Consider the following 15,082-nt stretch of genomic DNA (forward strand, 5'->3'; position numbering starts at 1 on the left):
TTGAGTGCAGTTCAGTTCTATCATGGACTTGTGTGAAACCTCTGTGACATTACTTTATTTTATCTTTATTAATTATAATGTTCTTCAGATTTCAGAGGCAATGTGAAATGTTTCTGATTCTTTGGAAACCAACTCAATCATCAATCTTGTTTGATAATGGACTGTGTGATTTGGATATTTGGATAAACAATGTAGGAGATATTCAACCTAGCATGAACCAAGGAACTATTCAACTTATATGTAGGCCTAGTTGATTTTGGATAAGAGAACTACTAAAACAGGGTTCATCTAAATAAGAAAAGTCCAACGTGTCTAAATACATACAACACAACTTTCATCAACCACAAACCTTCTCACATCTTTCTGTAATCGGACCCATATATGACCCTAACGTTTTGCTCTTGAACACAGCCCTACATTCCAACTAGTCGTCCTGCCTCCGGGTTTATGTGAGCACTGTCAGTGGAAATATCGCGGTAGTACTCCATTCCACTCACTACGTAATGTGCCGTGCTGCTTCTGGCGGCGCTGGTGACAGTGCTGAAAGCTGTTGGGGTAAGTTTATAAAAAAAATCAGATTTAAAAGTATATTCTAAATATTTTAGGACAAGTATAAGACCTTATATGACATATCAAAGTTTACAGGCGTTTGTAAGTGATTCCGTGAGGCAATTATGTCCTTCTCAAGATTAGGCCAGGGCGGGGGCAGTGGTAGGCTATTATTTCCTTGGCTTCATCTAAAATCCTACCAAAGCTAGCTTCCGAGCTAACCATGTAGCTAACGCACCGACCGGTTGGCTAATATTGTCTGGAACGACAACAATTTATTTGTTTTTATGTCAATTTGTCCAATCGTATATGTGCACGGGCTCTGCCTTGTATGAACTAATTACATCCCCGTTAAATGTAAAAGGATTAACACAACAGGTTATTAATGACCCACCACGAACCACGTCAACTGCATGCACGAGCTCAAATAGTAGCTCGCTAACAAGCTAGCTGTGCTAGCGGGCTTAGCTAGACTAGCCATCAGTCGCAGTTTTTCTTTGTTGTTCCCTTCTCAACTAGCCGGCCTGGCTAGCTACGGACATAAGGTCCGCTGGCGTCTTTCTTGTCATTATTTTAGCGACGTTTGTCGCTGCTATTTTTGTATATAGCGTATTTGTCCTGCCTGGTTGTAATGAAAATGTTCAGACTTCAATCTCTTAAACTAACCTAAAAATCCCTTGACACCTAATATGACATTTGAGATTAGCTAATCTTCACAAAGTTGAGTTTCACTGGCTGCTCAGGATATGTCTTCACGTTGGATGGCTAAATCTGCGTTTGCAGGCAGGCACTGAGCGGCGGTGCTTGTTACAGACAACTAGGAGTAGGAAATAAGATAGGCCACGTCGTGTACTAGCGTTTGTTGTATTGAGCATGGTGGCCAGAATCTGAAATCACATGGTAGCCCATCGCAAGCCCAGGCCTAGGGCATGGTATGGTCCTAGACATGATTGCGTAGGGTAGCAGTTAGACGACCTAACTTAAACATGTACATTAAAACAACATTCGAAATGCACGTAATAGAATATTTATTTTGGACAATGTCACTTTAAAAAAAAATATTGGTTTGTAGTTATCACGGAGAGTTGAACCGAGCCTGCGGTATAATAAGGCCTTCAGTCCAAGGAGTCGTGTGTGTATCAATTCACCATCAACGAGTAAGATCGCTTCCATCAGCATTGTACCAGCTGATGTGAATTCCAGTTATTCAGAGCTGAAACGGCCAATCACTGTCAGTGGTTCAGTGGGTGGACAAGGGTGTAATGTGACTGCGTCACTTGCGTTTGAAGACTACTATCACGTGTTCGAAAAGGTTTCTTCACCGCTGCTTCTAACAAAGGTTGGTTCATTTGTGTAGTTTCTGTCACATTTGGTACATATCGGTTCCCAGAAATGCCGTGATTTGTTGAAGGGTTGACAGTTTAACAACGACACTCAGACATGCACCTGCAATGTGTGCGTTCTCCCAGTAAACAACTCGAGCCTCAGTGCCAAGTAGCTTTAAAGGTCCCTTCCACTCCCAGAAATGAGATATGATCTGTGTTATTCTGAACACTTTCACCTTATTTTAAACACTGAAACCATTTGGAATGCTCGTTGCCACACAGCCATACCAGATTAGGTTGCATGTCTTGGGTTACATGTCACCCTTGTTTGCCAGCTTGTTTTCATACTGCAACATTGAGGTCAGTACTCACCACCAACAACATTTAGATCATAACTCTGGAAACATTTTTTTCTTTTTTTGGAACAACCATCGATTTACTATTGCTCTTACTCTAACAAATGCTGAGTATTTGTGTGTTAGGTCAGTGCAACGTTAAAATCCATTGTTTCTGATTTAAAGTAACATCCCTGGTCAGACACTGACATAAATATCAGCCCAACCAGAGGAATGCAGGGGCATGTTGCTCTAGTACAGACAGAGACAGGGGTTCATGTAGTCAGCTGGCATCATAGACTCTAAACAGGCAACTGAGGAAAGACTATTTTTAGGTCCATGAGGTTGAAGAAGAAGAATCTCTTGTCAGATTCACCAAAAATGAAATCGCTCAGGGGTCTGGTGCACTGGCCTCACCTACTGGTCATTTATGTAGAAAGGGTATAGGTCTTTTTATTGACATGCTAGTGAATCCCTTAAAATGTCGGAGCACATACTTGGACTGTCAGTTCAAGCAAATGCAGTTCAGTATTGGCTCTAAACAAACTTGGACTGGCTAATGGTATAAATTCCACTTTCCGAGTAGAATATGATCAATGTATTAAACACCGATGTGCAAATGGTTTTTGACTAATGGAATTTCTCTTCCTCAACAGTATGAAGTGAAACAGAACAGAATTTTTGTACCATCCGCAACTGCTTCTTCAAGTTCAGATCACAACAACGAAACAAATCAGAGAAACATCCCAAAACAAGCGAAGTTGCAACTTTGAACAAGACAAAAGGAAAAAACATCACTTCTAGGGAAAAAAAACACTGAAGCAACCAACGAAACAACCGAAGACGAGACACGGCTACCCAATTGAAACGCGCGCAAGAGAAGCAATCCTATGCCAACGTTGTAAAACTGAGAAGATAATATCTGATCTGAAACCAGAAGTTTGTGCCTACTCAACAGCTTTGACAAAGCACACGTCCCAACGCTGCTTCCAGCCCTCTTCATCCTCACTGCACCACCGACTCACCCCGGGGTGCGGAGAGGGCTGCTATCTGCTAGTTTTTTCCCCCCTTCAGTTCCCCAACTGTCTCCCCATCTCTTTACTCTCCCCTCTCGCTCTGCTCATTTTGTTGCAGTGTTTTTGCACCTGCATTTTGCCTTTTTGCTCTAGTTTTTTTTCTCTCCTCACTGTTTTTTTTCGTTGCTTTATGCAACTCTATTATACATCTGTAGTACTTGTGCCAGAAACGTGTAACACAAAGCTGTGTGTGAAGAGAAGGCCTGCCGCATCAGCATTATCATCACGTCCCTGACAACTGCAAGTTTCAAGACATCAAATCAAGGTAGGCCCCTTTTCTTTTGTTTGTTTGTTTTTTATAACCATTTTCAGGGTACAACTTTGTCTGCATTCCTGCTGGAACGAACTGCTTAACTTAAATCATTGATTTTCTGTCAGACAGATGTATTTACAGTAGTTACTTAATATAATGGAAAAATACATTTGTCCAATTCAAGGGCATGCAAAATGACGAATAGACATTGATTGTAACCAATGGTATGCGTTTTTATGTGATTTAAGGTGAAACGAAAATTTCTTTGAACAGGCTTCATTTTCTGGGAATCCAAGATCAGATGTTTAGAATTGGGAAAGGGTCACACTCATTGGCTCTGGTTCCCTGCTGTGCGGTCATAGAAGAGCCAACGCACTCTGGACATTTTTCCCCTCGTTTATTTACACAAATAACCCACTGAAGTTCGAAAAGCTTTTGCTTGACTAAACAACCCTGCTCACGCCAATATACACTATTTTAACAAGTGCCTCATCAGTTTTAAGTAATATGGCAAGAAGAGGGTTTCTTGTTTGTTTAGTGTTATTGGCATAGCGGCATTGATGACAAAATTACTTGCGTTAAGGTAAATACAGATAGCCTAGTTGTTTTTAGCTCTAAGCCTTCATTGGATTTCCGGAATGTTCTACGATTGATAAACCTGAATTACTTATATCTACATTAATTGGCTTTTTTCCAACCGCGTCACAGAGATCCTACAATTTGAGGGGAATCATCATCGGTTTAAGGGAATTGTCTTTAGTGCCCTTCCTTTTGTCTTTATCCTGCACCACATTTTCCCTATAGTCTCCTACCTGTTGTTCCCTAGAGATTCCCACAGCCCTGTGAGTGATGCCTTGCTCACTGGCTGTTTATGCCTCTCCTTTTTGATCTCATCCCTTTCCTCTCTCACCCTTTGCAGACGTCCGGTGGTGTGTATCATTGGGCGGTAGAACCACACAAAAAAAAAAGATAAATAAAAAGTTTGAGACGTACCAGTTATCAGGTACAACCAGAGTTGGAGTCGGGTCTGAGTTTATGGAAAAATATGGGCAGCCCTTGGAAAGGCTTTGTCGAGTTTACCTTGCCTGCGTCTCCGCCCACCGCGTTCGTTAGTGCTGACCTGAGCAGCCCCCCACCAGTCGGGCTCAGCCTGTCACCGTACGGCCGATCCGTAAGTTCCAACCCCTTCCACTTCCTTCCCCCATCGAACACCCATCCTCCCACCACCTTGCCCTGAATCTCTCTGCTCTGACTGGCCTAAACTCTCCATTCCCCTGTGGGCTCAGAGACCAGCCTCTGCGTAGGTGCAGTGTTGCAGGTGTAGGGTGTTTAAGATTTGTTGGGGATTCGGGAGTTATGTTTTTAAGTCTTTCATTTGGCTTTCCAAAGATTCACCCCAAAAACTTTTTTTTTTATATAAATGAAAATTTACCTTTTGAGGAAAATGTAATCTAACTGGAGTCTACTACCGCAATTCAGATTTGTTTCAAACATTTGATAGCTATCCGGTCTAGAAGGATAATGGATCTTGAGCCACCTGGTGTATCAAGAGGTCAGCAAAGGACCTAACAGCTGAGGCTGCTCTGGAACCCTTCATATAACCTTCATTTTATTACTGAAGTCCTTCAATTTAACCTCCCATCTTCATCAGCATGGTTTGACCTCTGCTCATTTCTTCTCTATGATTTAACTGCACCTCAGGTATCTATGGTCAAGGAACACCGTTCCCTTGCAGTGAAGTGTTAAGTTGTCTTCCACTTTTTGATCCAATTGACTTTCTTCAGTCAGGTCTGCTTTAGATATGTCAAATGCGAACCAATGTCTGGTCTTGGAAGTATAAAAAAATCATGGCATTTGTTTCTCTTTCAAGGACACAGGATGCTTTCCACCTTGTTTTGTAACAATGTCATGTTGTTCTTGTAGTTGTGCTTGGAAACATATATTTAATGATATAACAGTGGGGTCAAAAAAACAACTCAAGGGTGTCAAGCTATTTGAAAATGGTGGTGCGGCCCTATTCCTACAGTGCCTCCCAGTCCAAACTCCAATGTCTAAAATGGAGAGAGGCCACTCGGAACCTCCGCAGGGGCGCAACACAGCCCCTGCCCCCTCCACCTCCGCCATGCCCATACCTCGCTGCTCCTCCTTGTCCAGCCGCCCAAACCCAGCCGGTAAAAAACACAAACGGACCCCCTTGTATCAGAGATCAGTAAGTTGGCATGCGGTGTGTGCCTGTAGCATAACTAAAGCAACTCGAGAGCTGTAACTGTCACGGTTGCAGTCCGTTTACCTGGAGTTAACTGCATGAGTTAATAGTTTGCGGTTCCTTTTTTTCTTACAAACCCCAACCGAAGATGTACAAATTCAGTTATAAATGATCAGCTGACTATGTTGGTGCCGGATTGGCTTTGATGACAGTCCAAGTCAAGACTGCATGTTTTTGCCTAACTTTCTGGATTTTTGGAGTATTGTGGACAAAAATGTACTGATTGTAATATTGTGAATGGAATGGGATAATTCTCTCGAGCCCACTAGAAATGAGCCCAGTGGCCTTTTATTGGTACTGAATGGTCTGAATCCACAGGAAAACCCTATTCTGTTCCGCTCTATTCCACCCAACAGATAATGCCAGAAAGACGTTTGAGTTTGTCGTGTGATTCAGATTGCGCGTGTGTGTGATTTTGTAAGGTGTTATGGGTACTTGGTAACAAGGGTTTTATTGCAGAGAACCGTCAGAACGTGTACATTAACACCCATACTCATACTTGTTTTTTGTGGTTTTTTTCTGGTTTCACGCCGTCATCAGATATCAAGGACCGCTTTTGACGCTTGGCTCACGTTGGTTAAGACTTAAACTGTTTACTTTCTCCCCCTACAGATGAGTTTTGACCCGGGCATGCTCCATAGCAACGGGCATACTGCGTATGCCAACGGTACAACCGCAGCCATTAGGGAGACGGGGGTGGTGGAGAAGCTGCTTACGTCCTACGGCTTCATCCAGTGCTCTGAACGGCAGGCGCGCCTGTTCTTCCACTGCTCCCAGTACAACGGGAACCTGTTGGAGCTCAAGATAGGAGGTGAGAGCAGAGCAGAACACGCACACACACACGCGCGCTCCAGTTGGTTCCACCCTTGAGTCAGTTGAGAACCGGCTGCCTTGCCCTTACCTCTGGAATGTGAAGCCTGTAGGGGACGAATCAAGAACCGCCCCTCTCCCCCAGAACTCACTGCGAAAAAAATGAAAAGAAAATGTAGATCTTACCTGGATCAAACTTCCTCACATGTAACTTCCTTCCTGTCCCCCCCCCCCAGATGATGTGGAGTTTGAGGTGTCCTCTGACAGGCGCACTGGTAAACCCATAGCAGTGAAGCTGCTTAAGATCAAACCAGAAGTGCTGTCAGAAGAACGCATCTCGGGCCAGGTGGGGCGAGAATCGCACGCCTCTCCCTTTACTGTGCTGCATGGTTATATTCATCCAGTTAAGGAACACCATTTTACTTTTGGTTCTGTTCTTGTCTCGTGTCACCTCAGTGTCTGTCTCTTTTGTCGTTTTGAATGTGGGGGGGGTTTTTCCTTCTAGCTCATTGTAAATCCGTTCACCCATTTCATTTCTTTTATTTTGTAATCTTTTTTGTTCACGGTCATTACTACATTGCATACTTGATGCAGTATTAAGGACAGACCTTTTCATATTCCTAGTCACATCTCTTTTTTTTTTCTGTGACTGTTTTGATCCGCACTTGCTTCCAAGCGCTGATGGCATGTTCTGAGATTTACAATGGGCTGGATTGTCCTTGACATAAATGTTTTGTGTTGGTGTTCAGGGGTGGAGGTGTGTTTGTTTAAGCAGCAAATAGAAAATATATAGTGTTTAATTCCCCAAAGCCTGATTTTCAAGGGATTTTTAGTGAAAAAAAAAATTCTTGTAAATTTGTCTTATTCAATGTATAAATCACAATTACCTCTTCCCTATGAAAATCAACTGTTCTGTTTCCTTACGGTATAGTGAAATTGGGACTTAAAAAAAAAATACAAGAACCAGATAAGTACTTTGGCAGGTTACGTAGTTTGTGTATTGACGACATCCAATGCCAATCTTAACCATATGCCCCACCTGGGTTAACCCTGTTCTTCAGGTTGTTTCTGCGATTCCCACTCACCTGGATGGCAAATCCGCTCCAGGACAGGTGCCTACCGGCAGCGTCTGTTACGAGAGAAATGGGGTAAGAGCCTTAGATGGCACAGCGAGTAAGGGAAATTCTTCGTCAAAAGAGTGTTAGTCAATGTAATGTAAAGTATGGATTCCACCCTTGGCAGGAGGTATTCTACCTGACCTACACCCCAGAAGATGTTGAGGGAAACATCCACCTGGACACCGGAGACACAGTCAGCTTCCACATGGAAACTAACAAACAGTGAGTTATATTTTTATTTTGGAGGAGGAGGGTGGGGGGGGGGGGGATTAAATCTCTTCCTGCACCCCGACTTATGTCGGGTTTCACAGTTCCATTGACATCTTCATACATCGTACTACTGCATGTTCCAGCGACTCTGTTTGTTTCAGCACCGGTGCGGTCAGCGCTCACAACATCCACCTGGTAAAGAAGAAACAGATGAGCTGCCAGGGGGTGGTGTGTGCCACCAAGGTAAGACCTACCTCACTTCCTGTACCCGAGAGGGCCCTGGGTGGGACCATGCCAGGGGAGGTCACCTGCACGGCCGGAGTCTAACCCTCCTGCGTCCTGTGTTTGACAGGAGGCGTTTGGATTCATCGAGAGGGCAGACGTGGTCAAGGAGATCTTCTTCCACTATAGCGAGTTCAAGGGTGACCTGGAGGCATTGCAGGCTGGGGATGATGTGGAGTTCACCATCAAAGAGAGAAATGTAGGTGCCAGATTATTGGGGGTTTGATTGATATCAAAGTTAACAAATATTAAAGTAGAATTAAAGTAAAATATTAGTGTTGAAATAAAAAAAATCTGTGGCAGTCTGATATGTTAGCTTTTCTCTATAACTTGTAGCTATCCAAAATACACCAATGTCCGTTCTAAGACTCCATGTTGTCCGTTGTCAGGGGAAGGAGGTTGCTACGGAGGTGAGGCTTCTGCCACAAGGGACTGTCATCTTTGAGGACATCAGCATTGAACAGTTTGAAGGGACAGTCACCAAGGTCATCCCCAAAGTTCCAAACAAGAACCAGGTAAACAAGCCACAAATGTTGACACATGGACCAACTGTCAAGTTCATATTGATGAGTGATGAAGAGTTTGGAGTCTGATGGTCCTATTGACGATGGGATGACGTCGTCAACCAAGGTGCCGCATTCCACGTTGATGAGTAACCGCAGTTAACCTTTAGTTTTTCTACCTTGCAGAACGATCCCTTACCGGGCCGCATATCTGCCAGGATCAGTTTTCAGGACAAAGAGCTTCTGTTTGGGGAGAAGGACACCAAGTCTAAGGTGACCCTGCTAGAGGGAGACCACGTGCAGTTCAACATCTCCACCGACCGTCGCGACAAGTTGGAGCGGGCCACCAACATCGACATCCTGTACGACACCTTCAACTTCACCAAGGAGACCCGTGAAATGGTGAGTCCTTTCCCACAGTAAGAGTTGTCAGTCGTGCTTTCTTTCCAGTGCCTGGATGGTAATTCCCCCCCCCCCCAGTTTAAATAAAAGTGCAACCAAGCTAAACTTGAGGCCCAAAGCACTGCATCTGGAGTGTTTTTTAAACTTGTATCTCTCCTGGCATCGGTGAGGATTCATCCTTAGCTCTCCCTCTCTCCCAGGGTGTGATCGCTGCCATGCGTGACGGTTTTGGCTTCATCAAGTGTGTGGACCGGGATGCCAGAATGTTCTTCCACTTCAGTGAGGTTCTGGAAGAGAGCCAGCTGCACATCTCTGATGAAGTCGAGTTCACTGTTGTGCCGGTAAGTCTGAAAAACACTTGAACCTGCAACTGCCCTTTTTCCTTAATTACCTTCCTTGCTTATCTTACTTTTTATAAAGTCAATTTTCCAGAGCTACTGAAGCAGATATTGAATTTCCAATGTATTAATGTCCTTGGATACACAGGATGACAACAGCGTTTTATTTATTTAATTGTTTTGGGGGGGGGTAAAGAACTATTGGATCTAAAAATAAATATTGAATAAGTCTCTTATGACCAACTCCTCCCCTCTCTTCTGGGTTCAGGACATGCTGTCTGCTCAGAGGAACCACGCGGTGCGCATCAAGAAGCTGCCCAAGGGCACAGTCTCCTTCCACACTCAGTCTGAGCAGCGCTTCGCGGGTGTGGTGGAGAAAGAGGCTGTGGCAGCCGTCACCAACAAGACTGGCAGTCCCAGCAAGATCAAGGAGAAGGTAAGGCGGCAGCCCACCGACGCACCAGTTTGATCACAGCACCACATGCCCGCATACTCTCTATCGTCTAATCTGTCGCCTGTCATTCTCACATCCATTCCCCATGTCAGTTAACTGAGAATGGATCTCGCCCTGCCTCTCTTACGCCCTGCGTCTCACTACCATTCTCACTCGCATTTAGTTTTTTTTTTACCATATACTTTTTTTAGTTCTAATCTTACTCTTTCCTTTCTCCTTCAACCCTTTCCCCTTATGCTCCTTCTCTTCATTAGAAAAAAGACAAGGTAGGCTTTTCTGGCTTGCATGATGCCATACCCCCCCCGGTTAATGTTTAAAAGATGTACATCACTTCTACTGAGAGATATTTTCTCAGGGTTGGAGGATTTAAGACTGATGTGGAACATGCTACTATTTATATTAGCATTTCAGGGCAACTCTCAAATTCAAATCCTTTTGTAGCCACTGATTCTATTATTTTCATATCTTCCCATTAGCGATTCTTACCAATTCTAAAACTATCTGAATAAAACGGTTAAAACTTCAGCGTTCAAGCAGACCCTCAGATATTTTCCTAATTGCGTGTTCTCTTGTCTCTAAAGGGTAAAGTTGTAGAGAAGGTCAGTGGTGTGGTCTGAATGAGCTCCTCGCCCCAAGGTTGAGTGCATGGGTTCAGTTTGACAAATTAACGAACGGAATGTGGACTATGGATCAAACTCGTTTCGACAGTCTTTGACCTGTCAGGACTGGTTCACATATGCAGATATTAACTTGGAAAGTTGTTTATTAACAATAGTTTTAGAGTTGCTGGCTGACCCATCACTACCAGCTATTGCTAACGGGGAGGTACTAATAGGATTTGAAATGTGTGGTGTTGAATATACTGATGACTTACTAAGGCAACTTATCTTGTACACAACCCTACGATGTCCTTTTCACTGATATGGCAAGCCAGTTCCCTTTTCATATTAGTGACACTTTCAGAATAAGTGTGTATCTGTGTCCTTGACATTTACATAAGCCCCAACTGATACAACAACTAAAACAACAAGGTAGTTTGTGTTACGTAGATCAGCCCTAACACATCTGATAGTCAGTCTGGTCTTTAAACCCCTTATCGTGTTCTGATGTCTTGTCGTTGCCTACAGGAAGCCGAGGAGGGCGTGATTGGGTATGAGGACTGTGGAGTGAAGCTGACGGTGTCCTATCACGTCAAGGATCTGGAGGGGGCCAGCCAACCACAGGCTGGAGACAAGGTACTCGTCTCACCCAGGATTCCCCTGCTGCTGTTAGGCAGAGTATTTACATGCTGTCTCCCTGATCTCTATCGGCAAAGTAAGATTTAACTTTGAGTAAGAAAGTTTACAGATTGGGGTGTAAAATACATTAGCCTGTTTGTGCCAAATCTAAAATGTTTGACTTCAGTTGCTTAGATGGAGCAATGCGCATCAGCAACTCGTGTTAATCCGACTTTGTCCACTAGGTGGAGTTTTCCATCAATGAGGTGAAGAGAACGGGCCAGCAGAGTGCGGTCTCCATCAAGATTCTCAACCGTTCAGCTAACACCAAGAGACTGCTAGGATTTGTTGCCACTCTGAAAGACAACTTCGGCTTCATCGAGACCGCAAATCATGATCAAGAGATCTTCTTTCACTACAGGTAATGCTTTTAAGTCATTTTAACTTTGTAGTTTGCCTGGCAATGATTGCAGTAGCTAGGTTACCGTGAAGGGATGTGTCAGGTGGTTGATCGTTTTGTTTGTCTGTTCCAGTGAGATGTGTGGAGACTTGGACAGCCTGGAGCTGGGAGATACTGTGGAATACACCTTGTCAAAGGGCAAAGGAAACAAAGTCAGTGCAGAGAAGGTTACCAAGGTGGCCGCAGGTATGAATCAGTTTTGCCGTTGGCCTTTTATCTTGCATACCCGCTAGGGGTGGGGGCAAAAAAATCGATTTTGATTCAGTCTTCAAGCGATTCACAACGATTCATGTAAAAACATTTTTTTTTGTAATGTAATTTGTGCCAGATTGTATTATGTATTTTATAAAATGTGTATTTTAATTTTAAAAATCGTGAATAGTTTTTTAATCGACTCGTGAGGTACCAAAAGATACCCGCCGATCTTTGGCTTCTGTTGTCAAACTGATTTTTGTGCACCACCACAAGCAATTCTTTTTAGCCATGTATCAACTTCCCTATGACCTGTCATCTGATCTTCCACTGACTGATGCCTCTTATTACAGTTAATGGTGTGGGGGAGGATGTTGGTGCAACAGTGATGCTGGGTAAGGTGGTTCGTCCCCTCCGCAGTGTGGACCCCTCCCAGACAGAGTACCAGGGACTTATTGAGGTTACTGAAGAAGGTGAGAATAAACAGACTCTGTATTTGACCAACATTGATAACCTTAACCTGGTGAATCCATTGATGTCCTTCAGTTTCTCTGATCTAGACATTCTTCTCCTCTCTTTACCCCATCCAGGTGGCACTAAGGGCCAGAATTATCCCTTTGGCATCGTCGGCATGGCGAACAAGGCCGATTGTCTGCAGAAAGGAGAGATGGTGAAGTTCCAGTTGTGCACCGTGACCCCCACGGGGCAGAAGATGGCCTGCAGCGTGATACCCCAGCGTAGAGCCTTGGTGGAGTGCGTCAAGGACCAGGTAAACAAGTTTGCCATCGTGTAAACTGGGGCTAGACTGCCAATTTAGTTGAAAGCAAGTTTTGATCCCCCTTAAAGTACTTTAATTCACTTCTTAAAAAAAATAATATATATATATAATCTAATGCGTTTTCCTTTTTGCCCCAGTTTGGTTTCATCACATATGAGGTGGGTGAGAGTAAGAAGCTGTTCTTCCACGTGAAAGAGGTGCAGGACGGCCTAGAACTCCAGACCGGGGATGAGGTGGAGTTCTCAGTCATCCTCAACCAGCGCACAGGGAAGTGTAGTGCCTGCAACGTACGCAGAGTCAGGTAAGCACCTCAGGAGGCCCACACGCTTGTCTACCTCAGGAACACCCAAGACGCCATCTTTGTATTGTCACCCTGGGCCCCTTTTATTTATTTTTAAAACATTTTGCAACCGTGTTGTACATTTAGTCATTTAGCAGACACTCTTATCCAGAGAGACTTACAGTAAGTACAGGGACATTCAGAGGCAAGTAGGGTAAAGTGCCTTGCCCAAGGACACGTCATTTTTTTCACGGCCGGAATCGAACCGGCAACCTTCTGAGTAATAGCCCGATTCCCTAACCGCTTAGCCATCTGACTCCCTGTGTTGTTTCTCTGCCCGTGCAGTGAGGGGCCGAAACAGGTCGCGACGCCTCGTCCGGATAGGCTGGTGAACCGGCTGAAGAGCATCACCCTGGACGACGCCAGCGCTCCCCGCCTCGTCATCGTGAGACAGCCCCGCGGCCCCGACAACTCCAAGGTAGGTCCGACAACAAAAGAGTCTTGCGCTTCACGTGAAGCCATTCAGCTGGACCTGCTGCTGTTTTAAAGTGCCCAGTCATTTCATCAAGTCAAGAATTACTTGTGAAATATCTACGTTTTAGGTCATTTTGAAGTGCTCAGATCTGTGATTTGTAATGGTGGTTGTATTTGGTTGTCAGGGCTTCAATGTGGAGAGGAAGACGAGGCAACCTGGAGTGATTGACTGAGCTGGCCAGCCCCCGCCTGCTGAAGGTGGCCATGATTTATTAACGTAATCCCATAATGGACGAAATCATGGGAAAGGAATTTTTGCTATCACATGCTCGTGCTCTTGACACAGGCCCATATTTGCATACAGAACTAGACACACACACACACACGCATACAAATAGGCATGTGTAACCCCTATCCCTGTCCCCATCACCTGCAAGGAACATTCTCATTCCATTAGTTCCCTGCTGCCCGTGTATGATGTACTTGAGTCAAGTATACATGGGAATTAATCTTCTGAGTGTGTGTGTGTGTGTGTGTGCGTGTGTGATTGTTGTGCACAAGGTGTTTTAGCAACGGTAGAGGTTATGGTGCATCAAAGAGGGGTTTGCTTTTGAGGAGCCCCGCCTCTCAATATCAGAGGTGACTTATTTTATTATTTTTGTCCCAATCTTTTTTTCTTTTCTCGTTTTTTTGCTTTTTTTATGTCTGGAATTCTGCACCTGAAACCTGTCATCTATTTGTGTGTGTACGAGTGCTGGCATGTACTGCAGTCCATCTGCTTTGTTTTCTCTCTCTCTCTTCCTTTGTGGAAACGACATGAAACGTATTTGTTAGTGGTTTCCTCTACTGTAGGCTTTCCTTCAAATCACATAAAGCAAAGCAAAAGTTCCCTCCATAAGGAGGATCCTATTTCTCATGTGCGGGCTTTAACAGGCTATTTCTCTGCTCGGTTTTTTTGAGCAGTTTTAAAATGCTTTATTCAAGAGCTGAGCGTGAAAGCATGGTGTTGTGTGTTGTGCAGTATGTGAACGTTAAGTGATTATTTTGATTGGGATTTATTTTCTCAAATATTGGAGTCTTGAAATACCTTTTTGGTATTCACATGCTCCTATTAAGCAATTTCCCCAGGTGCAGAATTTCTAATGTCATCTTACATCCTGCGGTTCTTTTATACATATTTTTTTCTCTCTTGCACATCTGCTCTTGTTCTGTTGAAACTCGAATTCTGCTAAATGACTGATAACTGAAATAAAAAATAAGGTGCCTAAAAATGACAGACAAAAAAAATTAGATGTATCCTCTGTCCCCTGCCAACCGCCAAAATATAAAGAACAATCTTAGGGTGGCTTTTTTTTTCTAGTAGAAATAATACTGGTCTGCATCCCAAATACCTGTGGGTTGAAATATACTGTATGTAATGTGTGCTTTTTTTTTCTTAGTGAAAGATTCAAACATCAAGATATAACAATAAAAACCAATTTAACTTAAAGTGGGGGGAAAAGTAACAAAGTATTAGAAATAATTAAGTTAAAAAGATCAGGATATCTATTATTGTACGCTGGAGACGGGTGGATGAACTGTTGTGCCTCTATGCACTCATGGAGTTGGTCTGAATAAATTTCAACTCTGGAGAGATCACTGGGTTTCTGATGAACTGCTTACAGGGGCTCTCCAATGTACTTTTGTTAATGGTCTTGAATGAAACAATTGAATTAAAGTTTTATGAAAATCATAATTTGCTTTTTTCTTTATTTAGTAGG

General features: G+C 43.7%; 1 protein-coding gene across 14 annotated transcripts; it reads left to right on the forward strand.

Moving 5' to 3' along the window:
- The first annotated feature begins 426 nt into the window (after positions 1 to 426).
- On the forward strand, positions 427 to 15,057 carry csde1 (cold shock domain containing E1, RNA-binding). Of its 14 annotated transcripts, XM_084679640.1 has the most exons (24): positions 427 to 555; positions 2,866 to 3,550; positions 4,458 to 4,709; positions 5,565 to 5,747; positions 6,417 to 6,615; positions 6,851 to 7,017; positions 7,676 to 7,762; positions 7,836 to 7,954; positions 8,086 to 8,185; positions 8,295 to 8,423; positions 8,614 to 8,739; positions 8,914 to 9,129; positions 9,330 to 9,470; positions 9,736 to 9,903; positions 10,176 to 10,187; positions 10,503 to 10,520; positions 11,049 to 11,156; positions 11,384 to 11,559; positions 11,672 to 11,784; positions 12,144 to 12,263; positions 12,381 to 12,559; positions 12,706 to 12,869; positions 13,194 to 13,326; positions 13,508 to 15,057. In XM_084679640.1, exons 3-24 carry the CDS (start codon positions 4,584 to 4,586, stop codon positions 13,553 to 13,555), a joined length of 2,832 nt encoding a protein of 943 aa, XP_084535766.1. In that variant the 5' UTR covers positions 427 to 555; positions 2,866 to 3,550; positions 4,458 to 4,583; the 3' UTR covers positions 13,556 to 15,057. The 14 variants fall into 14 exon arrangements, with proteins under 14 accessions (XP_084535766.1, XP_084535776.1, XP_084535777.1 ...); XM_084679650.1 differs by lacking the exon at positions 4,458 to 4,709; XM_084679651.1 differs by lacking the exons at positions 4,458 to 4,709; positions 5,565 to 5,747.
- The last annotated feature ends 25 nt before the right edge of the window (positions 15,058 to 15,082 follow it).

This window comes from Hypomesus nipponensis, chromosome 18, assembly GCF_054491055.1.
Source record: "Hypomesus nipponensis isolate SF chromosome 18, ASM5449105v1, whole genome shotgun sequence".
NCBI lineage: Eukaryota > Metazoa > Chordata > Actinopteri > Osmeriformes > Osmeridae > Hypomesus > Hypomesus nipponensis.

What these genes read in the sequence shown, in the direction of transcription:
- csde1 (XM_084679640.1), top strand. Translation starts at nt 4,584, where the DNA reads ATGGGCAGCCCTTGGAAAGGCTTTGTCGAGTTTACCTTGCCTGCGTCT. An exon ending in TGTCACCGTACGGCCGATCC is followed by an intron (nt 4,710 to 5,564) that starts GTAAGTTCCAAC and finishes CTATTCCTACAG; the next exon opens with TGCCTCCCAGTCCAAACTCC. An exon ending in TGGAGTGCGTCAAGGACCAG is followed by an intron (nt 12,560 to 12,705) that starts GTAAACAAGTTT and finishes TTTTTGCCCCAG; the next exon opens with TTTGGTTTCATCACATATGA.